General features: G+C 39.1%; 1 protein-coding gene across 31 annotated transcripts in view; it reads right to left on the bottom strand.

The window, feature by feature from the left end:
* CELF4 (CUGBP Elav-like family member 4) overlaps window positions 1-26,452 on the bottom strand; it is a 670,877-nt gene that overhangs the window by 576,274 nt on the left and 68,151 nt on the right. For all 31 annotated transcript variants that reach the window (XM_058865121.1, XM_058865118.1, XM_058865105.1 and 28 more), the window contains exon 2: window positions 3,884-3,966. In XM_058865121.1, coding sequence (XP_058721104.1) covers window positions 3,884-3,966 — 83 coding nt within the window. The remainder of the gene's footprint in view (window positions 1-3,883; window positions 3,967-26,452) is intronic.

Below are 26,452 nucleotides of genomic sequence, written 5' to 3' on the forward strand. Positions count from 1 at the left end.
TGTGCTTATCATACGAGAGCTCAGTTTATTTGTGCTATAAATAAAAGTAGATCTTGATAGCGTAATTACATTTCTCAGCATTATCCTCTGCCATTCACTTGAGAAAGAAAAAAGAAAGGGGAGAAAAAGTTCGCTTCACTATAACTTGTAATCAAAATGACTACACTTAAAACATAATTTTATTTCCCTGATTTCCTTTCCTGTGGAGCTTTGTGGGGCAAATAGTTAATATTATACAAAATCTGCAGGCATATAATTCTCCCATACTTTGCACTGTCGTTGTCTAGATCACTTTCCCCCCTTTCCTTGCTTTCCTCAGGACCATGGCCTGTGATTTTGATATTGAATTTTATCATTGTGGGATATATCAGCATCAGAAATCCCAGGGGTGAACCAATTTTTACTTTCTCTAATTCTCTCTCCTGCTCCCCAAATTATACTCCCTTGCCTTAATTCACTTTTTCTAACACAAGTTTAAAAAAAAAGAAAAGGAAAAAAAGGTGGTTTCCCACTATGAAGGATTAGCACAGATTATGGTGAACAGTGTTAATTATAGGTGAGGAAAAAGAATAGTGCATCTCTCCAATCTGTTCTTGATTTCCCCCGTGTCTGTCTGTCTGGTAATAAGCCTCCTTTAATCTGGCAGTCCCCTTGGTGAAATCAGCGCCATGGACAGCAATATTGATTGCTTCTGAGAAACCATCACAGCTGCTCAACCAAATTACCTTTGATATGTGACCTTTAATGTAATTACTGCAACATCAAAGCATTTCTATAAATTATTAAAGAACTAATATACTTCATCATCCAGTCACTCTATTATACGTAAAATAAACAATCACAAGTAAACACTACAATCTGAATTGTCCAACAATCACAAACTGCTCTTTACACATACATATACACTGTGCTACATTAGCCTTCCATAGTGGGCAGAACAATTTCAAACTCCCCAAAAGAACTTAATTTACTAATTCAGATGAAGAAGATCCAACTGATAGTTTTATGGTTTGCATTCCATTCTAGTTGCTTCAAAATATCTATCATGATTCCTTCCCACCCAAAAACAAAGTGCCATAAAGACTTTATTAATCAACACATACCTGCTTGGAAGTCTTTTGATTATTCCACAAGATGAGTTTATGTCCTACATATAATATAGAAATATGTGAAACATATTTCTGTCATCTTACAAAGCACATCCAGAAAGTAATTACTGTAAAATATGTGCATGTAGCCACTTCACTAAAAACAAAGTGATGCATAGCTGAGAGGCAAGCCATCTGAATCTGGACAAAACCTCCTCATGCCTCACCATTTCCATACATTACCATTCATGTGCATATTATTAAGAATTACTCAGTTCTGTGTTTTATAATACAGAGAATATAAACAGCAATATTGCAAGAGCAAAGAATTGTACAGTTTACCAGGGAATAGGGAAGAATGACTTAGTCTAGTACTATTTATTTTTTCCTATACCATGCCTGTTAATTGTTTTTGATGGCTCCTCAGTCGTGCTGTTTGTGTCACAGACAGTGGAGTGTCAAGAGAAGATGTTATATACGTCTCATTTGTGAACTTATGTGAATAAGAACTTAGACCCCTGACCTTAAAAGTGTCTCTTATTTTATGGTGATGAACTATGGTTGATATTTTTGGTGCATGTTATCAAGAACAGTCAGGTAAGTCATAAATAATTCTCTGCTACTCGGATAGCAACCATAAAACAGTATCCAGGCATGATACTTTATCAAGAGACAAGACTGGTTTCCTTAAATAAACTACAGTGACATCATTCAGAGGATGAGTTCAGAAACTTGGCAGAAAGCTGCATGAAGAGGGTTTGCTGGTGGAAAGTAAAACCCTTTATCCTGAGACAAAGAGAACTGGAAATCAAAGGGATGGGAAAATCAGTGCTCAGAACTCTATGAAACCTGGTTGCTCTTTTAGATAGAGGACTCACTGTTCACAGTTCAATGAGGTCCTGATGTGTCTCCTGAGAGTGTATAAGGAAGCAAAAAAAAAACCTTCTAGAGGCAGTATGGAGTATATGTAACAGAAATTGCACAAACCAAGGAAGAAATTGTTTCCCTGTAATCTAGAACCAGTCAGTGCAGCCTCTGAAGGAAGTCTTGATCCTAAAGCAAAAGTTGGATGAATTCTACCACTGTCCAAGAAAATAGTTTTGACTTTAATACTTTTGTGATTTTAAGTCTCTAACACAGAGATTGAGGTTCAGAACTCTGAACACATGAAGAATTTAGGGAAAAAAAATAAAATCCTAAATCATCCCTTGCCCTCTCTCTTCAACACTTGAGTCTTCAATCTAAGTGACCCACTGTATTCTAGATGATATTATCATCATACAATTTCAGGATGAGATTTTAAACTCATAGAGAAGATAGAGTTCCATGTTCAAGAGAATGATCTCACTCCTAATGAGAAGAGCCAACAGTCTCAGTGGAAAATCTGGAATTTCAGTTAGTCTTTTTGAAATACATGACACCTGATTCATCACATCTCTAGTTTTGATTAAATACATATTTTATTTCAAGCATATTTCAGAAACTTTATGTTCAAATGTTACCTGAAACATCCTTATTCAATATATTCCCTATTTTTTTTTTTTTTAATCCAGTTTTATCATTCAGGAAAGAGAGAAACAAAAAGAAAACATTGGAAAGGGGAGGAGGAAGAAAACCTTAACACACCCCCCCCCTCCCAAGACTGAAGTTACTTTCAATCTGCTGCTAAGGAGTTTCTAGAAAAAAAAAATAATTCAGAGGGAGTTGTCAGCTGACAGAAATATTTTTAGGCAATGAAGTATGTATATATTTGCATAAGGTATGGCCTTTTAAGCAAAGATAGATGTAGATGAGCAAGTGCGTGGGCATCTCCATACTGGCAAGGTGGCTTAGAAATAGGTAAATAGACCCAGGATGATGGAAACAAGCAGAGCAGAATCAACACTTTCCTCAGAACACAGAGCAAGGGATGTGTGTTAGATCTGGTGGAAAGGTAGGTTACAGCTACACAGGAATTAATCATTCAACCCCAGCTAATAAAGACAGATTTTTGGATCGACCTGGAACCCTCAGAAGCCCACTCTCAGTTATGTGATCACTGGCTCCTGGTCTTTATGAAACCAGCCCCATTCCAGCTACAGGAGCACTTGGCTGTTCCCAATCCACATACTCTGGCTGAATCTAAATAACTCCCTCCCCCGGGTAACTGCTTAACTAGAAACCCATCCCAGCAGGGCAGGTCTTCCCCACATAATGCTGATTCTATTTTTAGTTCTGCTTGTGTTGTCTGAACCTTAGATCTTGCTCATGTGAATAATTTTCCTCATTATCTTGTGTGCGTCTTTCCTCTCTCTCTTTTCTCCTTGTCTCACCGCCTTTCCAATCTGCTACAGCTGCTTGAATACTAAAGTAACTGAGTCAAACCACTTTGTCATCAGGAATATGTTTTCATTCTGTGATAACTCAATAATGTGATCTGTTTCTTGATTTCTTACTGCCAAACCTTGCTTCAGAGAAGAAAAGTAGTGAGAGGAAGCACCTGGTGAGGACTTCTAATATTTCATTGTAGTGGTCAGAATCCTAAAGCAGCTCCTCAGCTGAGTAAGACTGGTTGGGTTCGGTCAATAAACAGCTGATTACTGTTTTTCTGACTCCCAATAAGGGTAAAAAGCTTTTAGTTTTGTGCATGGAAACCATTTGGGTGGGTTGGTGGTATCTTGATCTTATTAGCACAATGCAAATAGTGAATCATCCAAACAAACGGAGACTTTATGCTTCCAAATCTGAAAAGAGAACACCATATGCAACCCATTTTACATTAAAAAAAAAAAAGAAAGTTATCAGTCTGGACTCACCCCTGGCAGTGTCTTCTGTTCATGCAGTGCACTCTGGGCCTTTAGAGCAGACTCCCTTTCGCAGTATGTTAGGAAGGCACAGCCTGCAAAGACAAAGAAAAACCTCAGTAACAGCATTATTTCAGAGAAGATCCTTCTGAAATTGAGACATAGAACAAACCACTTTCATCCCATTTCCGGTAAATCAATCATAAAATCTCTCCTTAGTGTGTCAGTGGCAAGAGTCAAGAAATGAAGCTATCATAGCTTCCTCTGAACCCTGGTGGAAAGTGAGCAACAGTGTACCTGTGAGTGCTTATTTTTCCTTCAACACATGCTTAAGTGTCAGCTACAGAAGGCTGCACAGGATTAAGGATCTCAAAGGTCCCACAAAAGTCCCAAGATAGGGCATGAGATCCCACTCCTGCTCCAGCAGCAGCGCTGGGAACAAGCCCCTTGATACCATATGTTGAAAGGTATCACGCCTTTCTTTTATACCAAGTACTTTAAGGAAAGGGCAAACAAGGACTTGGGACTTCCTACTGCAGAGGAAAATTTCTATTGTTTAGCCTGACCTCCACCAAAACTCATTGCTCTTTTTGCATCTCTCCAGAAAGCCAGCTCCCTGCACTGGCTGCTGCAAGGACTCACTAGCTTCCAGTCATAAACACAATCATGCCAAAGCCGAAAAAATGACTCCAAGAACATCCCTGACCCACAGGTCACTTGAACTTCAGAGATACACCAATGGGTTACATCTTTGGTTCTTCCAAAGATTAACTTATCAACTAAAAAGGCTAAAGACCTGTCAAAGTAGGACCCTCCTGTGCCTTCCTTCCCCAACTCTACTCTTCCTTTTTGGTAAAACTGGTTGATGTTGCAAAATCTTACTCCAGTTGTGTGTCTGATGTGATCAAATTATTTCTTCTTACTGCAGTATACTGAAAACCTGCCAATTCCTGCAGCAAAAAAAAAAAAAAAAAGTGCTTGTTATGCAGAAGACATTTTCTCTGAAATTACTACAGAATGTCTCCAGCTTCTTGAAATGGAGGTATCATATCTTTCAAGGTTCAGGCAGCATGTCCCTCAAACTGAGAATGACTTTCAAGCACAGCACAAGTACAGAGAGACTACCAAAGAAACAAACAAGTCCCATAACATCATCTTAACCCACCCACCCTCTCCCCAATAATATATAAAATACATAGCAGGTGAGTAAACAGTAGACTGTAAACTTCTATTCAGCTTTGGTTGCTACTGTGAGCATTTTTTCCATGCAATGTTCACTGGTTTTTTTCAAAATTGTTTCCTTAGATAATATTACTGAAGAAATACACACTTTTACATGTTTTTAATAGATTAGCATAGACAAGAAAACAGGATTTTTTTCCATATTGAAAAAGTGGAAAAAGAACAATTTTTTCACTATTTCTTATGATGTATTACTTTCTGGAGGTCTTGTTACATTCTCTTTATTCAAGACAAGTATCTCAGTTATTGAGACATTTATTATGTCCCAATAATTGAGATTCCGACAGAAGGTGACAATCAAAAAAGGAGATAGAACATCATCAAAAGTTTGCATAGTTGGAATTATTTTGATTTGCTCCCCTCTAACTTTAACTGGGTAAGTTTTCAATTAGTCTGTATCCACCAAAGAAGAGGAAGAAATTGTGACAGACTTTACAGCTAGCAGGAATAATGGATTGAAAAGGATCCTTAAAAGTCACCCATAGCCTGATAATCAAATGGGAAACTATGCTTAAATTTAATTTCAGTGCTAAATCACAGGCTGAGAGCTCTCTGTTTACTAGACACAATAAGAAAGTCTCCCTTTAGCAGCAGACGTGGAGCAGCTGATACAGTCTAATTAGGCACATCATAGCACACTGTTATAGAGATAAACTATGCAGTGTAAAGCTCTCATAATGATAGCTATATTTTTCTCCTCATTGTGATTGCCATGATGACAGTTCAGGGTAACAATGTCCTGCAGCTCCTACTGTACCATGACTGTAATTCAGGACGAGTAAGCAGAAGACAACCCTTCTCTGAAGGTGGAAAATTCCCACACAAGATCCACAGTCTGTGTGTGTGTGTGTGTGTGTGTGTGCAGAGAGGCAAGTTCTCCCCAGGGGGAAACCTCTGTCAAGTTCTCTCCAAACCTGTTCTCAAAAGTGATAGAAGTATCAAACTCCCCAAAACAGAACTCAGACTGCATCCAGTTATCACTGATATAATAATCACAGTGTTATAGACTAGAAGAATTTGAAATGAAAACGAAATCTACTCTCTCATATGGTCAGACAAAAAAACCCTCCTGTTTTCCAGAGACAAAATATATGCTCTGTGGAAGTTTTTTCCTTTTCCCTTTTCATTCATATACATCATGCACACAAATTACAATCTGTCCCACAAGTGTTGGGTAAAAACTAATATCTTTATGAAAAATAATATCTTGTTTATTTTAAGTAAGATTTGGTTACTAGGGGACTAAGAAGTTCCATCCCAGCAGTGGCCAAATGAAATAATGTGGAGATTAATGTTCATAGCAGGCCTCAAACTTGAACTTGAAAAGGACAGTTGATGGGGATTTTTTGTCTTCCCTTTCCTTACCACAGGATTGCATATGCATATGCAGCATTAGCCATCAGCTAAATTGGTATTTTTCAAAAACATGAGGCCTCTTATAAAACAATACATATCTTCTTTTCCATCCTGAAAGAATTTCTATACTTCATCTCCTTGTACATTAGGATGAAAGCAATATTCTTTCTTGCACCATCCTGCCCGCCTCCCTGAAACATCAAAATTCATCTCTACTTTGTACTTTGTACTTTGTACTGTGATGTTTAATGGAATGACAACTGTAAAACCTCTTCCAGGTTCTTATTTTTCCTAGGCTACGTCTTTCAATGTGCCTCCATGTGACCCCTCCAAAGGGCTCTTCCTTCCTGGAGAATGTTGCTTAGAAAGCACAGCACTAGACACTCAAGGTAACACTATGGAACACAGCATCCTAAACAACTGAGTCTTGAAATAATGTCATATGGAGCAGCTATGCTGGGTTTTCTTGCAGAGAAAATAAAATGAGAAAAAATGTGTTTTGTTATTTTATGATTTTTTTTTTTTATTCTTTTCATTTTGATTTCCCAGATGGAACACAATTTCAGAACAATCAATTTTCCCTGCTGAACCTCATGATTGTGTACAGAACCACTTATTTCAGTGGGGAAAAAAAAAAAGGTTTCTCACAGTAAACTCCTAAGTAGCTCAACTTAACTGCTCACTTGCCCTCAGCTGTTTGGTCTGGGTGTGAGCATGACTTCTGGGTGGAAGGCTTCATATTTCATTACAAAACATTTGCACCATCCATCCCCTTTGAATTGCCCGTGTTCAGCAGTATAATGAACATTTGCCAGCATATCTATTAAGTAAAGATAGTGTGAAAGCAATGCATTATTTCTATCCTCCACTTCTATGGGTGGTAATGACTCAGTACAGTGCTTGTGAATTATATCAGAATCTGAAGAAAAATACTAATTGACTAATTATTGATAATGAAGGGCTCAGTCCAAACTGTTCCTAATTTCAATTCCATTTTTCTCAAATACACCATGCCTTCCAGACATATGTCAATCAGCTAAAAAATGCTGTGTTTGGATTGTGTCTTTCCAGCTGTTCATTTGCTACCAGTGGGCAGCTTTTTGGGCAAGCACATAAACATCTGGAAACTCCCACCTGGCAATTAACTCTGAACCTATTGAACTAAAGTCTCTCGGAAGCATGAGGACACATCAAGTTGTCTCCTGGGAAACAGGATTTCTAAAGAGACGTTTCAAAAACAAAAGCTTGAGACGGAAAAAAAAAAAGCTCTATTTTAATTTTATCTCCAGAGAATTCAATAGTGTAAATAATAATTGTATGAGATACAGATGGATAATGATTTTGGTTATGGCAACTTCAACTTCATAGTAAGTCACAAGAAGATTTTGCACAAGCCTAGGAGGCAAAACTGTCAGGAGACAAACTGTGAACTGAACAGAATAGTTCTGAAAACTGAGAGCCAGTCACAGAGCCTGAATTGAAGAAGACAAAGGCAGGACTTGGGAGAATGGACAACAACCCACTTTAGCAGAAGATCAGGTTTGAGATCATCTAAGGAACCTCAAAAGGCATAGGTCCAAGGTACCTGATGAGATTAATCCAGAGGGAACTGGCAGGTGAAGCGGTTAAGCCATTGTCCATCATATCTGCAGATCAACAAAGTACCTACTGATTGGAAATGAGGAAAAAAAAATCTCTATTTTTAAAAGAGGAACTAGAAAGACCCAGAGAACTACAGGCCATGTATGGTAAGATCATGGAGCAGAGCTTCCTGGACAACACGCTACTTGGAAAAATTAGAATGTGCTTAGGGACAGTCAACATGGCTTCACCAATGGAAAATTGGTCCTGGCAAACTCGTGGACCTTCTACAACAGGACTGTAGCACTGGTGGAAAAGGGGAAAGAACTGACACTATCTGCCAAACAGATTAGTGCAAAGCATTTGATGCCTTCTCACAAAACATCCTTGTCTCTGAAATGGGGAAAAACTGATTTCAGGGATGGGCCAGTGGAACTGGCTGGATAGCCACACTCAAAAGGTTGTTTTGCCAATGGTTCGATGTCCAAGTGGAGAACAATAACAAGTGGTGCTCCTGTTCCTCAGGATTTGGTGTTTGAGATGGTACTGTTATACATCTTGGCTGGCAACATGGACACTGGGTTTCAGAGCACCTTCAACAGGTTTACCTTGAAACAGAAAGTTGGTTTGTGGAGCAGTCAACACTCTGGAGGGAAGGGACGCCATCCAGAGGGATTTTGACAGGCTTGAGAGGTACTCCCATGCAAACCTTTTGAAATTCAACAAGACAAAATGCAAAGTCTTTTATCCATTTTGGAATAAATGCCCAAACCCAAGCACAAATACAGACTGTGCATTGAGAGAAGCCCTGCCATGAAGGACTTGGAAATGTTGTTGGATGTCAGCAATGCACACTGACAGCCCAGAAAGACAGCAGTGTCCTCAGCTACAGCAAAAGAACTGTGTCCATTGGGTTGGGGCAGATGATTTTCCCCTCTAGTCCACCCTTGTGAGAGCCCATTTGGAGTACTGCTTGCATTTCTGGATTCACAAATTATAAAGGATGTGGAGGTGTTGGACAGAGTCCAGGGGAGTCCACAAAGATGATCAGAATTCCTGTGGCACCTTTCTTGTAAAGACAGGTAAAGAGAGTTGAGTTTGTTCAGCCTGGAGAAAAGCAAGCTCTGGGGACATCTAACTTAAGGGAGCTGGAGAGGGACTTTTTACAAGGCCATGAGGTGAAAGAACAAGGGGAAAGATGGCTTGAGACTTGAAGAGGGCAGATTTGAATCAGATATTAGGAGGAAATATTTTACTGTGAAGACGATGAGGCACTGTAACAAGTTGCCCAAAGACGTTGTGGATGCCTCATCCTTGGAAATGTTCCAGGCCAGGTTGGATGAGGCTTGGTGCTTTGATCTAGCAGAAGGTGGACCTGAGCATGGCAGGGGAATTGGAACAAAGTGGTGAAATTACATTGATGATTTGAACCCTAATCTTGGAAGAATTCTTGGCTCAGATGCTCACCTCAGCCACAATAATATAGAACAGTTAGGATAACCCTAGGCATTGAGGAGGCTGGCTTGAATGATCTAAGCCATTTTTTAATTCACAAACTTTTGTGACTATAGTGTATACACTCAACCAGTTATCACAGCTCAGCTGACAGGTGATAACTTCTGAAACTACAGCCCTTCCACTACTTGTGAGTGTAACTAAAATCAGAATCGTTGCCCAAAAAAAGATAAAACTTACACAAGGCTGTCAGTTTTTTTCTTGTTTTTTCTTCTTTGAGTCAAATACCTTCTTGCTTTTAGTTACAAATGTATTAGTTAACAGTAAGGATTTCCTTAACCTTTCTGTGTTGTGATTTTAGAATTCTGCATAGCACATAAACTAGTGAACAAGAGAGTCTTCTGTAAAAGAAGAAATAACACAGATCAGCTCATAGTGTTTACCTTTCCCCTAACATCTTTAGTGTACCTCATACCCTAAAACTCCAAAGCAGACAAACCAAGAGCTTTATTCCAGCAGACCACTATGGACGTTCAGAAAGCAAACTGCAATCCAGGCACAACTCTCCAAGACCCTCATGCTGTATACTGAAAATGGAGGAGGCTAGTAATTCTGCATTCCTTGGGTCACAGGCTAGTGGTCATGTTCCAACTCAGGAAGAGCTGCAGTCTTCTAGAGGAGGTGGTTTGAGAGCAAAAAGTGAGAAAAAAAATAGAAACTCTCAACTGGTCTCAGGTCTGAGCATCTCATTTAGTGATGCCTCAATTCCTCTGTGCCCTAATTACCTTTGAAAAAAGTAGACCAAGATATATGAATTATCTGTGGTGGACCAGAGACCTGTGACCCATTTTCCAGACCCTAGGTTTGTGTTTTAAGAGAGCTCCTTCTCTGAAAATAAAGAAGTTCATTGCTTCAAAATTGAGAGATCTGTTATATAGAGAAAGATCATGATACTTAAAAAAACTCTTGTCTTAAAATCAACATCTCAGGTTACGTTTCCCAGCTAGGATTTCAAAGTGAAAAAGAAATCTTTTTTCACTTTAACTATCCTAGCTCTACATGTCTGGTTTTGAAACAATTCTCATTTGCTCTGTCTACAGTGGACTGCCCAAGGTTTAATCACTTGAGGGTTTCAGAGATTGAGCTGAATTTTCTTGAGGGAGACACAATCAATAAAGACTTTTGGAACTGGAAATGTTTTATCCAATTTCTTCATCTGTTTCTCTCTCAGTGATTAACTACCTTCTGACAAAAGTTAACATCTTTGCTGGTAAAGAACATTCACTTGGCTAGAACTTTCTTTTTCTCCATCTCCCCTGCTGCACAACAACTGAACACTAACTGTTTAGAGGAAAAGATAGGAATAAAAATCTTCCCAGATATCAGCTTCCCTGTCAATTATATTGCAAGGCAGATTAACATCCGAAATGCCCTGCTGTGTTGAATGCTAATTTTCTTTTTCCTCTTATGCTATTTTCCATTAACTATTATGATGCTGTAATATTACTGCTATAGATAACTTGATAGGGTCCTCAGTGTTAAAAGCTTACAAAAGACTCACTCATATACACCCATGAACCAATACTAAAAAACAAATTAAGAGGCTGCATCTGAAAATACATAAGTTAACCATATTTACAGAATATCAGCGCATTTAAAATGCATTTGTGATAGTTCAAAATGAGGCATTGATATGCTCAGTCCAAATCAGAGTCAGTCCTCATCCTAAACATTGTTTAATTATATTTAGCAGTGTCCAGGCAGACAGCAGAGACTTGAACATCTGTTAGTGTGTGTTTCAACAACACAGGCAATGCTTTTGTCCTGATTTTTGATAACAAGCAGCTTTTTAATGAAAGAATCAGTTTCTAAAAGTCAGAATTTCTCATAGAAATTTTGAATAAAGTAATTCACCAAGATTCTCATCCTCATGATGCCATTTCTGACAAGATTCTACAGCAACAGTAATTTATTCCAGGACAGCCACAAGTCTGGGCTCTAATCTGGTCCAGGCAAACAGGTCTTGAGTGCAGAGCTTTGACACAGGAGAGCACATTGTCTCTGGCAGACCCCACGGCTCCATGTTTATTTTTTAAGTAACACCACAGTCCACTGCAAAATTGGAATGCTTTTGATCTGTCAAACTTTCTTCCCCGGGACAGGGGAACAGTTTCTGGCTCTGATTCACACATTGATGGCTTTTTTTCTGAGTTCTTGAAAATTCCTTGAATGTTGACTTTTGAACAATCCTTTGCTGACTAATAAACTCAAAACAAGGTGCAGAAGAACCATTGATCTGGCATAGCATGTACCAGGTCCAGTTCTCTCATAATTGCCAATGTTTCAGCTTTAAATGTCATCCTGATACTTCTGAAATAATTTTGATCATCCCAGCCAAGTCAACAGAAGACTCACTGCTCCAGATCCTGCAATTCTGAGTATCCAGAACATTTTTTACCCAGCACAGGTGTCTAATTTCCATACACACAAGAAATGGCCAGTGAGTAAACTCCCCATTAAAGAAATCAGAATGTAGATTACCAGTTAAGATATTTGTCTACCACAGAGAGTGCTGGTGTGCCTAATAAGGCCTGGAAATATTTAATGCTTTCAGTTACAGTAGAAAACTTACTTTTAAACAGACCAGCCTCACTTCAATTTCTCATTTGTTACCTGATACCTGTGGACTCCATGTTGTAAGGAGAGGTGTGTGTCTCCAGGCCCTATTAATCAAACAATCAGGGAATGTTTTTGATTTGAAATAAAGAAAGACAGATATTAAAGTGAAAAATAATAGTCAAGTGGTTTTCTGGATCAAGCAACAGTATTCCCAGTGTTTCAGAACTCTACCATTGATGAGAAAGTCATGAAGAAAATCTGGAGATCACTCATGTGAGAATAAGTAGATTCCAACTTCTACTCCATAAGGATGCATCAAGTTTGAGTCAAAATCCTGAACATCTCTAATCTTGACTCACTTCAACCTACCTATTTCTTCAAAGAAAATCCAACATAATTATGTTACCCATTTTACATTGCAGCCTCAGGAAAAAAAAAAAAAAGCTTGAAATCTTCAAGACTAGTTGTTTTCAATGAGATGATAAGGATAAAGGTATAAAAGTTGGGAGGGGTTGTGTCTTGTGATTCTCTAGTGAAAGTCAGGAGAATATAATCCTGCTGTTTAAAAAGTAACACTTAAATCCAGAATGTTATGGGTTAAACCTCCTTAGAGTACATGCGTTAATTAGACTCTGTACCTGCTGTTCTGGGTCCTGCCTTTTGAGTTCTTTCTATTGTTAGCAGCATATGAATAACTCAGTGGATTTTCTAAAACATTTAGCTCTTTCAGAAACTTTTCCTCTTCTTCATTTTGTTTTGATTTTTGGATTCACTTCTTTTGGAGAGACTTCTTCAAGAATGCTCAGCTAGTCTCCAGAGGTTATGTTACTGTTAAACAACAATAACTTTAAATGCCTTGAATCTTAACAAAATAAAGCTAAAGCAAAACCATCTCTAAACTAATTAGACTGCTCTTCCACTTACAGCTTTGTCCAAGCCTTTCTTTTCTGTATGTATAGAGAGTGGGTTTGATTTGTTGTTATTTTTTCTTGTTTCTTTTTTTTTTTTTCCCTTTCTTTTACTGCTCATTATCTTTCACAAGGGTGACATTTCTTGGAAAATAACATCAAGTCTATGTGCAAGAAATGTGTTTGTACTTTTGCATAAGAAAAGTTTGTATTTTCACCCTTAAAAAATGTCAGGGCCATGCAGCAAACGTCTTGTTGATTCCATCATCAAATGATTAGTTATTTATGCTTTTGTCTCAAAAACATGTAAGTAAATTGTTCTAAATACAGACTCATATGCTCTCTGAACAACCTCATATTCTTTATTCTCTCAGACAGGGCACAAGTGTCAATACAGATTTCTGACATTTCCAGCTCAAGGTTGAAAGAAAAGGCACTAAAACAACTGCAGTAAAGAGCTATTATTAGACAACTCCTAGTCCATTCAGAAGCAAACTATTGTCATTTTCTCTATATAGTTATTGCTCTTACCAAGTTTGCCACATTTTTCTGATTCAGGAAATTCAGATTCAAAATGGAACCTTAAAATACCTCTCAAAATCAACCTTATTTCTCGCAGTTACTGAGTTTTCCCCCACACCACATAAGTTTGAATTCAGGGAAGTGTATCCAAAGCCACCTTAGGGCTTTTGTCTTACAAAAGCAAATCCAAACCCACAAAGAATGTATTTCCTGATTCCAGCTGATATAGAAATGAAAATCTTTAGGCAGCAGCTGCTCCTACAAGATGATCACCCTGAGACTAAAAGTCTCCAGAAACTTGTAAGAGTCACAATATGAGCCAGAGAAAACTCTACAATACCAGCTGGCTTCATGAGATTTCTGGAGACAAATTTCAGCTGTCAGAACAATTAACATCCAAGCTCCCATAACCAGATGCTGTTTTCCATATGTTTTGACTTTGAATAGCTTCTTCTATCCTCTAAGAGATGTTGGGAGCAAATAAGTATTGTCTCTTATCACCTATTTCTTTCTCTTTATCCTTTCTCAATTTGGTTTGTTCTTTAAGTATAGGTAGCAGGATGGTATGAAGTAGGATCAAGTTCTTCTGCAAGATTCCAGGGATGAAATAAACTTAATCAACAAATTAAACTCTATCTACTTAGGTCTGAGAACCACGGGGTATAGTCTGTGTGTGTGCACGAGACAGGGGGATGAAATGAGGTGCTCTGGGAGCATGGCAGGAGGAGGATGCAAAGGGCTGCTCAAAGGCCCTATCAATAAGTTATAACACAAAGGAAGAGAGTTTTGTCCCAAGGGCAAGGGCCTCCACTGCCTCTCTGGCAAAAAGCTCTAAGCTGAGCTGTCTTTGAATGGTACAAGTTTTCTTTAAGAGCTGGGTTCATGCGTAAGTAACTTAGGAACCTAGACAAGGCAAGCAGAAACTGAAGATTTAACCACCTGTCCAAAGCCACACAAAGACCTTGTAGTAAGGGTCAAAGATGAACCCAAAATCTCCAAAGACCCTACTTAGAGCTATGAACACCTATCAGTCTGTTTTTGTTGAACATGGGCACATTCCTGTGCAGACTCACAAATACATTATGTCCCCAGTAGATTATCTCAAAATGGCAACCTGGGAAAACACTATTGTCCCTTTATCCAGTTGCATTTTCCCATCCACTACTGTGTGACAAAGCTCCTGGGTAACAAGTTTAAAACAGACTGTGTGAATTTAAGCCTAAGACTTCAGATTTTTACAAAAGGTATAAGGATGTAATCTTTGAAGTGAAAAAGAAACAGTGAATTTAATTAAAACAAGATCTGTGCAACTTACAAGCTTCAGTGCACTGGGTTTAAAAAGGGCTCTTGTCAGGCTGAAGTAAAGGAGGTACAATTTCCTGACATGTAGAGAACAGGAGGAAAAGTGTGTAGTAATCAACTACCAGAGACATATTTTGATCACATTTTTTGTGGATCAACTTGAAAATTAGCGAATGCTGAGTATATAGTAAATTGTTTCAATCAAATGTTTGAAACAACTTGTAGCAGATTTTTTTTTTTTTTTTTGCTTTGAGAGCTGAACTTGTGTTAGATGATGAACAGTGTAGACTGAAAACCACTGAGGGCTGGCAGGAGGAACGTGCATGATAAATGTCAGTTGCAGGAGAACTATCTAGCAAAGCAGAAGTTCTGATATTAAATTTAAACAGCACAACAAAGAAGATTTCACACATCAAGAGGAGTGGAGAATAAGTTTCAACAGACCCTAGACGGTGCTGAGCCCTTTAATGGTGTGGTCAGTCACCTGATCCCTGCTGAGGAGGATTTGCCATGCCTGGAACCTTGCATGGCTCAGCTCTGGAAATACAGGTAAAAAATAGCCACAGAGGCAAGCTCTCAACAGGACAAATGAAGCTGAAAGGCAGTAGTGTCAACAGACATTTTCAGATGACAGTGGACAATATCACATACAATAGTATGTATGTCTCTTCCAGATCAGACACCTCCTTCCTTCGGTGTCAGTAGAAAACCCACATCTAAAATGATCCTGTCAGCTCTAATCACCAAAAAGTGTTCAGAAACACATGGAAGGAAAAAAATGGAAAAGAAAAGATGAATTTCAGGGATGAGTAATAGAAATTCGTAATGGGCTGGGAGGACTGACTTAGGAGAGAAGATTAACTAAATGTGTATGACTTGGTTAAATGATGACTCAGGGGATAGATGAGAACAGGCTACAAGTCTTGGAGGTATAAGCACAAAGACTGGAGAGAAGTTGTTCAGGGTGATACCAGGGAACAATAACTGGAGGTAACAACAGGAAATTCAACATTAGAACACGTAACCTGAACTTTAGGATGGCTTCCTAACTGTTACAAATATTGAAGTTCCTCCTGCACAGCCTAAAAGTGGCTTTTGCATCCAAACAACCTGCTAGTCTGAAATATATTTAATTTAATTTTTATTGGCACTTATTTGCATGAGTATAGTGCATGACCACATAACCTGGGGCTTTCCAGATCATACAAGTTCAAAGGTAATAGTGAAATAACCTCTTTAGCATGACTGAGGGGTGTCTGTGTCTGTGTGTGTTGGAGGCAGGGATGTAGAAAAGGCAGGGAGGCAACAGGCAGAAGAGGTAAATCAACATGGAAGGGCAGAGGGTGCTACTTAGTGCAAATTTTTAGCTCAGTAATTTTCCAACACCTTTCTTTGTCACTGTTCCATATGACTGTTCTCTAAGATTTTTGTCTCCTTAATCTGCTAAAAGGCATAAGGAGAGAGAAATTCTTGCAGCCCTGGAAGAGAATCACAGCCACAGATTATTATGCCATTTAGGACAATTGAAAGCTATAAGATTGAAGTTTATGACCCTACAGAAGGTAAAAATAAACATTACTAACTGTCTCTCCCAGCCATTAGAGCAAATCAGTCCTTCATGGAACTCTTATTACTTAAGTGACTTAAAACCATCAACAAAAGCTAATACTGATCCAAGAGCAAACGAATTCAGAGGGCCTCCATTTTCCACCTTCTCCCTATATCTAACTTTAATGATTTTATTCAGAAGTTTAACAGATTGTCTAACCCAAGAAAAAGCTCATTTTTTAAGAAAACAGTTTCCATAGCCTTTCTTGGTAAAAAGAAATCAGAATGTCAACTGACTGTGATAAAATTTGCATTAAAACACCATTCCATCCCTGGTCAGCTGGGCATTTGCCAGTAATTTTTAAGGGGTTGGACAGAGCTGAGCAGCCAAGCAGTCACCAAATTTTTCTGAGTGGTATAATTTTTTTATTTTGTAAAGGTTAATTTCAGGGAAAAAAACTGAGAATCATACACACACACACACTATTATAATTTTCCTATATTTTTTTTAAAAAATAAAAGTTTAATATGACATCTTACTTGGTATTTTAGTATAGATTGAGAAGTTCTAGGCCAGAAATGAACAGAAAGGCATGTCTGTGCCAATACAGTGCCAGCAAATAGTTCCCAGTGGGGAAGTATTCAGACTGTAGAGCAGTCTCCTCAAAAGAGACTGTTGGAAGCCATTTTGACCAAGACATTAAAAGACAGATGAAAGAAACTTTCTAGGCTACCTCATGAATACAGTGACCTACCAAAATTTTCCCTGTTACCAGTCAATGAATCAGTGGATAGTAGATGCCTGAAAGCAGACACACATCAAAGACGTGGTTACGTTTTACTATTTTTTTTATGTCAGGAAAGCTAAAAATAGTGAGCCAGCTGCTGTGCGTCTCTGGGAGGCTAAAACTCACTGGAGAATCCCTGCTGATGTCAGAAAGGAAGAGAGTAGAGTTTAATGAGTTTAAAAATCCCAAAGAACAACTACTGTTGCCTTCAAAGTAGTGGACTAGAACATTATATAATGACAATGGTACTAGTTCAGACAAAGTCCACCTTATTCAATGTCCTCGCTCCAGTGGTGGCCAGAAGCAGAGACCCTGGAAAGATTATAAGCAGAGGAGGTGCATCATGCCTCCTCTGGGTATTCTTAGATTTCAGCCTTGTGGCTCATGGACTTCTGGTCCAAAAATGATCTGTGCATATCCAGTAATCACTTGATGAAACCAAATCTCTTATTTTCCACAGCCATTTGCTGTGTTTTAGTATTTCTATTTGTGGTTTTTCTCGTTTTTTTGGTATTTTTTTGTTTGTTTGTTTGTTTTCCTGTAAAAAGATTTAAGGGTACTTGACTGTTTGTTTTGTGGATTTTCTTATCATTCATAGTGAGCAAGTTTTCCAGGAAAAGTAGTGGACCCCTGGCGAGTAAGCTTCAGTCTTAAAAACATTCATTATAAGAGTCTACTTCCAGAACCACCTATAATCCAATTTTATGGAGCAGTCCAAAAAGGGAATCAAGAAGTTATAGATTTATAAGTGCCCTACAGGGCTCCCAGTATCTTACCAACCCATTTACAGACCCAAATATTCAAGATCCAAGTACAGCAGCTGGCAGAAGCTTTGAGTTGAAGCATTTCTCAAATATTTTGGTTCCTGTAAAACAACATTGCTCAAGAGGGAACTAATTTATCACAGAATTTCTTCTGTAATCTACCTCTGCTGATAAACCAAATTTCTCTAGATAATACATTCTGCATGATAATGGGATAATACCCACAGGAATGCTAAATAATATTTCTCCAACCCCCAGAAAAAAAAAAAAATAAACCTTACACTCCTTTCACCCCTTCTCCACCCTGCCTTGGACAAGGACTATAAAATCTCTGCCAGGTCCTTACATTTTCAAAAGTGAAAATACAAGATTTTAAGGTAATTTTTTCAAAATGGAAATTAGAAGCCCAGAAACAGCAGAATTTAAATTGCCTTTACAGCAAAACTATGTTAATATATGTATGCTTTATAGAAGATGTCAGTTAAATGATTGCACACTATTTTCTGTTCCCTTGTACTTTAGCTTCTCTCACTGGACTGTCTTTGTTCCGCTCTTGTACAGATCCTAGCAGATCAGCATCCTCATCAAAATAAATCCGTGCAGCCACTTTCTCCAGTACAACCGAAGCAATTCTCCATCTGAATTGAAATGTGTGATATGGTCACCGTATGATTTAATTGCAACAGATGAGGCTTATCAGGATAGGCAGAATGTTATTTTATAGCTAAGGCAGCAGGAATTCTTACCTTGGGAAAGGGACAAAAGAGGGAAAACCAGAAACTTCTTGTCCAGCTATTATTAAGTAGTAAAGGTGCTGGATGTCTCTGAAAGGCCCTCATCTTCTTCCCAACCCCTGACATGCATGCGACACTTCTTCATATAACTCAGACTCTAACCGTGCAGTACTTTGTTTTTCCCCTCTCCTCTCTCTACAAAAAGATTTCAGAATTGCTTCTCACCAGCACACATGCCATAAGAACTCTATGCCCAAAGACGGTGAGGACAAGTTTTGTAGACGCATGCTGAAGTTTGAAGTTGCCTTACCAAGTTTAACAGCGAGAGAGATAAAATTTATCATTGACAGCTCGCGCAGTTTAACATCGCGGTGTGTTAACACGACGTTTGATGAGTCATGGTCAGGTCTGTCCAACTGCTGAAAAACCCTCCTCAGTGACAACCTGCTGACACGCTGGGCTAGCTAATGCCTGTGTTACTCTACCTCTTGTCTTTGCCCTCCATGGAGTACAGCCAGGTATCCACAAAGCCTTTCATCTGCTCTGCATTTCCATGTCTAAGACTTTCACAGTTTTTGAGCGGATGCCCTGCAGCCATATCACTGCCCCTTTGGCTATGATTCCTGCAAACTCATGGAACTTTGTGTCCCCAAAAGAACTCCATTTGTGAGGGCTTTTCTTGCAGCTCACATTGCACACCAGGAAGAACTACATGGCACCAGAATTTCCCCTTACACATGGCTCTGTGCTGTGCATCACACTGTGAATGGAGGGGCAAAAACAGAGCTGCTTGCAGCTACTGTTTGTTCTGGTTTTGGTCAGCATTCAAGATTCGTGTAGGTCTTCATAAATTTGGAGACTGCTTGGAAATCTGGTGGTCATCTAGCAGGCTTTGTGTGACGGGACATGTTGTGACACTTTGAAACGCACATCCAGGGGTGTCCCTGTTCCAAACTGTTTGCTTTAGATATGATTACATGCCTCTCTTTATGTGCAAAAAAGGACAGTAGTCCTTAATCTCAATGTGTTGCTCTAATGTTGTTTCCAGTAGTAAAAAACAAAGCATGTGTCAAGAAGGATGTTCAAAAATCAGAGAAAAGGGTACCATTGTCATTAACAAGGTTGTTGGGAAGGCTTAACATGAGGACAGGGTACCATTCCCCACACCTGCATTCCAAAAGGTGGAATACAAAACCTGGAGCCAGAGAGATATTACCAAATTCCTGCATTATGCAAGAAATAAGAGCTTGCTCTGTCTGGCTGGCAAAATGGAAAAAAAGCTACACATAGATAGAATTGCTAGCTACATCCCCACAGCAAATATCAAGGAGAAAAGAAGCATTTAAAATAAAGGACAATGTTGCACAAGGACAAATAAGTATAAATTGACCATGAATAAATTTGATTTGGGAATTAGAAAAAGGTTTCTAACCATCAGAGGAGCGATGCTCTGGAACTGCTTTCCAACAAGGATAGTGAGAGCAAACGACCTAATTAGTTTAAAGATGAGGCTCGATAAACTTATGAAAGGGATTATGTGATGTGGTTGTCTGCAATGGTAGGGAACAGATCCTGATGAGCCAGAATTTCCCCCCAGTCCTGTGTTACAGGCTGCATTCTGTCAGCCTAAATACTCCTCTGCAGTGCAGTGATTTACCAGGCATCTCAGAGACCACCCTATTCTAAAACAAGACTGGCTTCCTTTTTCCCAAAAATCATAAATTTCGACTTACATGGAAAGGGAACTTCTGTTACTGGAAATGCAAGAAAAAAAGAGGTGAGGAAAAAAAAATAAAGAAGCAAAAACTCCTAGAAATTTTTATAGATGGTGGAAAATGAGGAACTTAGACATTTGTCATTGAAATAAAGGTAGGAGGAATAAAGGAAAGATTATTTCTATTGGAAACTTGGGCAAACTACTCCATTATTTTGATAAATAAACATATACACAGGAAACCATTTTGATATTTAATAAAAATCAGTCAATGTATTTGTAAGTTTTGTTGCGAAAGGTAACACATCTAGATAAGCATATTAGTCATGCAAACCATATTTTCTGTTCAACTCTGAAAACTGAGAGCAGCACTCTTGGCTACCTAGCAGTTTCAGGTGAATCACAGAACTGTCAATTCACACCAATTACTATGAAATGGAGCCTGCGAGGTCAGCTCATCCAACCGGCTACCAAAATGCATGACATACATAACACATTTAACACTTTTTGTCCAATCCCTTCCTAGAAACCTCCAGAAATAAAAAGAATCTGCATTTTGGAATCATAATGCAATATAAACTGCCTCAGTCTGAATCCTATTAAGTATTAGGGTGGCAGGTGAAGAAGATTTCGAATATAACTACTCTTCCTTTTTCAATAAAAAAGCCTTATGCTACACTTCTGCAAAGTTAAAGCTGTCCCAGGATTACCCCAACAGCAGTCTTGATATTAGCCATTATTTTTTCCTTAAGATAACTGATAAAGTTCCCAGGAAAGATGAGTCTTGATATGCAAAGCAGTTTCACACTGCAAGGGAAATTATTTTCTGATAAGAATATAGAGCAAGTACCCCTGATGTCTTGAGAAATATTAAGGGTGTCATAAATTCACCATACAATTCACAGTGGGTTTATGCCTGACCACTCCAACAACATTTCCCATCCATGTTTCTCAAATTAGATCCCTTCAGTCATGGCTATTAAAGCCATAGGGACAAACCTCCCCATTTCTATCATTTCCAAAAGAAAAATAGGCAGCACAGACACAGTCCAGGGTGTCAATTATCATCTCATCCTTCACCTAACCTAACTGTCCTATATACAGAAGCACAACAGCGGATGAGTACAGTGTATTGAACTTCCTAAGCCATTGAGTTTTCTAGCCATGAAGTATGATTCCTCTTCTGCAACAGTGATACTGAAAAGAGAGAAATTGCTATCTCTGTTTCATAGATGTTGAAAGACTGTCTAGAAATAAGCAGAAGAACTCTGACTACCTTTCTCCTCCATGCATAGAGTACTTAGTAGGTCAGGACTGTTTATCCTAGATACCAAGTTGAACCCAGTACTTTGCCTCTTTCAGCTTTTCCCAACTTGTCCGTAGAGCATTTTACCTTCTCTCAGCTGAGTCCATAAAGAGATTTGGGATCTTTTCCGAAATGGAAGATGTTCTACAGCTACAAGCTGTTATAGCAACCAGCCTGCCTACTGCTCTCCTGGGCACCTGCATTATGCAGAGCTTGGTGTTCTCACTCTTCGCTTCAGGATTTGGTGTGACACTTCTGAAACATAGCAGACTAGAGATAGGATATTTAAAAGAGATAAAAATCCTTAAGATTAGCTTCAAAAACTTAACTTTTTCCAAAGTTGCCAGGAAGAGAAGATTTGAGACCTAAAGAGATAGGGATATCTTGGAGAGAAGCGCAGAGAGTAGGATGGATGTAAAGGAGTCAGAGTGATCCTGTGGCAAACATTAGTATATGAACACCTTGTCCCTCTTGCTTTAATTTTCTTGTTAAGACACAGAAATGTATTCCTCTGTAAAACCTGTTCTCCAGCTCATTTTCAGGATGTATGCCCAGCTCTCAGTCAACAGATTAAGCAAGTCTTCCTGATTTTGGCCTGTAGAACAGGATGGATATTTCCAAGTGCCTAAAAAGTTCTTGAACCTTTGAACTCCTCCACAAACATCTCCTTCCTTCCCTCCCACTACAATGTCAAACTCTTTTCCTAACTCCCTCTTACTTCTGCCACATGACATTCCCGAGTTTTACTTTAAAGATGAGCCTGTTCTGGAATCACACACACACCCTCCCCATTCTTGCAGGAACAGAATAACATATATTCTGAAGCACACTTAAAGATGCTTAAATGTATGTGTAATGGCTCATCATTCTGTATCTTTATGAGACAAAAAAATGAATGTCAGAATCTTCTTTAGATTCTCTAAACTCACTTAGGAATCACTTTCTCAAATCACTCTGGAAATTTCACCCAATGTTTTATGCCTTTACTTATGCCCTTTTAAAAGCTGCCAAGCTGCATCTTTAAAGCTTGGGCTTTATTCCACCAATTTTGTGAACACAAGCCATTTGTGACTCAATTCCCTTAGGCATTGCAAGAGTCCAAGAATAAAAACATACTAACCCAGATGATTTCAAGAAGGTTGCTTGGGAATAGGGAAATGGAAGAAGGTGCAAGGCCAAAACAATGACATTATTCCTGAAAGACATGTCACAAATTTGATGTTTGTAAGGAGCTTTGTTCTGATTCAAAAGACAGTGATGAATCTTTCTGCCCAAGGAAGGAAGCAAAGGGACCAAAAAATATCAAAACAAAGCTTCATTTTTGTGCAAGTTGTTTCCCTGTCTGTGTCAGTAACCTACTGCTGTATTTGTAAATCCACGTTGTGGACAAAGAATGATTTCCATTTCATCTCTGAGCTTAATTTTTTCTGAAATCTTAGTATTAATTTTGAGCAGTGAAAGGACCATTTTAAGAAATCCCTGGAAAAGGAATAAGTGGAGTCCTAACCACCCCCAATCTTGCAATTTTATGTCAATGACACTAAACACCAAGTAAAAACTTCCAAAATACTGAAGTCACTGCAAAGTGGCATTCTATTTAGCCCAGTACTGTTTCTGAGAAAGGAATTCGTGGACTAAACTTCAGGCATTTCAGACTAGCTGCTGCTGAAATCAGAGAAAATACAAAAATGATCTATCACTGAAGCTACATACTTGACTTTGTGATGCTGAGGTCAGCAAAAAGGTTGATGACCACTTCTTTTCCTGCCCACTCTCTACCCTTCCATGTTCTGGCTTGAGGCTTTGATTCCTGATGTCTACTGACAGAGAGTTGATTTAGGATTGCTTACAGATCCCATCTGCTTTGCAGCAGCAGATGTCGGGCTCTTTCAGGAAGGATTTGGCAGCATCTTCTCCACTATTTGGTGTGGATCAACCACCATGGCTGCAGGAAACATTAAATAACAGAAAGAGACAGGCTGAACACAGCTGACTGGTTCCTCCATGACATGGATAAATGCACACTTTGAGCACAAAGCCTTTATTCCCTCTCTTTTCCCTCTCTCCCTTAGATCAAGCACACCGTGGGCTTGCACATGCCCTGCATTGATGGACAGCAGGTTGGAACTCGAATGCAGGCTTAGATCCAGGTTCCTTACACAGTGCAGAGGTACCCTGAGGCATTTGGGGAAAAGCTACAGTATGACAAATCCGCTTGTTTTCAGCACAGAGTATAGACAAAGCCACAACGTATCTGGAGGGGGAGCAGTTGGCCTCGTTAGAGAGTGTGGGGAGTGAGAACAAAACTAGGCTCTGGGCCTGACCAAAGTTTGGCTCTAGTCCTCCATGGTTTTATTCCTGTTTCATCTACAAATGTGTGAGTCTACAATTTAGTAATAATATACTTCTTGACTGACCTTTTCTGGCAAGTTAATGACAGGAGGGAGTAATAAGGACATGCTTTTTAATCTAACATCGGTCAATAATAGTATACAGCTAATAGACTTAGACATCATACATTCAATAATTGTTTTTACTTAAAGCCCTTACAGTTTGCCCACTGAGACATGGCATGTCAGCAGCAGTCACTGCCTATTGATAGGCACTGGTAAGACATTTATTCATACCTTCCTGGCTACTTTATCTTCTCCCAAAACATCCATCACTCACGCATCTAAGCACTGAGATATACATTCATTTATATATACACACACATTTGGCTCAAACGCCTCAGAAGCTGGGATCATTATACACTTCTCAATAGAAAGCTTGCTCTCCTACAAGTACACCCATTTATTTCACTTCATTTCAAGAGGAAATTATTTATACCTTCTAATAGCTAGAAATCTCAACCAGAATCAGTTTTCTTCATGTTAAGAGGAAGATACATACCTGGGACCACATTCAGGTAGACTGTACACAAAGGTTTTTTTTAAATCAGTGTGTCTTAATTGCTGCTCAGAGGACTAAATAAAACTCTGAAGAGGGAGAGTGAATGTGAAGCACTCAGAACACCAAGAGGATTGAATCAAGCAGGATATGGTCTCAGTCAATGGCCAAGGAGTTGAGGGATCCCTGCACCAGCTGCCATAATGCTATGACAGAAATATTTCCTTGCCCAAAATCACCTGTATGGAAGCTGGATCAGAATGTTTTTGTCACCCAGAACTGGCCCAGAGTACTCCTCAGATATAATTGCTACTCAAGCATCAGTAATTTTAGGGAACATAGAATATATTACCAGAGATTCAGTTAGAGCTACCTAGAATGACAACAATTAACTATTTTTTATTTTCATATGAGCATTATTCTTTTTATTCCTTTTGAAAGGGGCAGGAGAGGCACATTAGTAGTTAGTTATTTAGATAGTAGCTGCCCTGGGGTTAAATTGCTAAAAACACCCATCTTGCTTGTTATCCTTATTTTGTTGGAAAGATTATCTTCATCTCAAATTACATAGGAAAGATGAATGACTTAGTTCACCAACAAGGTCTAAACTGCAGCCTTTTGCTGAAGTCTTCCACCACTTACTCTTGTCACAAACAGCACCCTGAAATCCATTTAATTTCATTTACAGCAGATTAATTTCTCTCTGACCTTTGGCTCTGCTGCCAAACAGGCCTAAGACAGACAAGAGCTTTGGAACAGTAAGTGCATTTGATGATGTCAATCACTGGACCTCTGGGATATTCTTAACTTCTCATGTACCATAACACCACATAGGAAATCCTTCTCCTTCTCCTTCTGGATGTCATCATCCACACCCACCATGCTGTTGACAAACAAGCCCTAAACAACCCCCACAACTCCCCATAAATGAAGATAGAATGTGAATATTTTAATTATTGTTCACTTCTTTTCAGATCTCACTCCACACCTCCTCTGACAATTACATTTATTTTATTTAGGTGTAATTCATAGGCAAATGCCTTACCACAAGGATCATACTACTCAAATTGCTAGGCCAGCAATTTTATTGCCTTATTGCTATTTTCCTGCCATTACCCAGTGGGCCTTGAAGCATCATTAGCTTGCTTTCAAGTCTCCATCTCTCAGAAAAAGAACAAGTTATAGTCACTCTTCATAAGGAAAATAGCAGCTAAATTCACCTACTGCCTGTCATATTCTGCACTAGAAAGGTCTCTCTTCCATTCACTTACCCAAGAGTGAAATCATCTGAATTGAATTCACACAGAATGAGTGAAATTCAATTCACACTAAGTTCACACTGAATGAACAGAACTGAATCCAGAACAGAGATTTTGTCCAGAAAAGAAGGACAGTTTTCTTCCCCAGGTACAAGGACTGTGTGTGGTTGGAGGCTAGGAACTACTTTTGTACATCTTCCTTCCAAAAGAAGAACCCATGTACATCCACTGCCAGAGTTCTACTCCTGTCTGGACTTCCCCAAGACAGAAAGCAAGGCTGGAAGAGAGGGAGGACAGTTAAATTATGAGGTGTGGTTGGGCTCCTCTGCAGTACTTCTCTCCCAGCTCAGCAGTGCTCAAGAGCACGACGGGAGCTGGACTCCTCGCTATTTCCAGGGCACCACCTGGCAGAGCTGCAGGACTTCTCATGTCACCTAGCCTCAGTGCCAGCCTCTTCCTGCAGCACTACGCAAGTCCTTCAGCTTTTTTTCTACCCTCCATGAATTTTTCATGGGGACTTCAAGGTTTACTGCAGCAAGTTAGACATTTCCATTAAAGAGAACACCCTGAGTGGAATCAGAAGCGTCTTTTCAG

This window comes from Poecile atricapillus, chromosome Z (assembly GCF_030490865.1).
Source record: "Poecile atricapillus isolate bPoeAtr1 chromosome Z, bPoeAtr1.hap1, whole genome shotgun sequence".
Taxonomy (NCBI): domain Eukaryota; kingdom Metazoa; phylum Chordata; class Aves; order Passeriformes; family Paridae; genus Poecile; species Poecile atricapillus.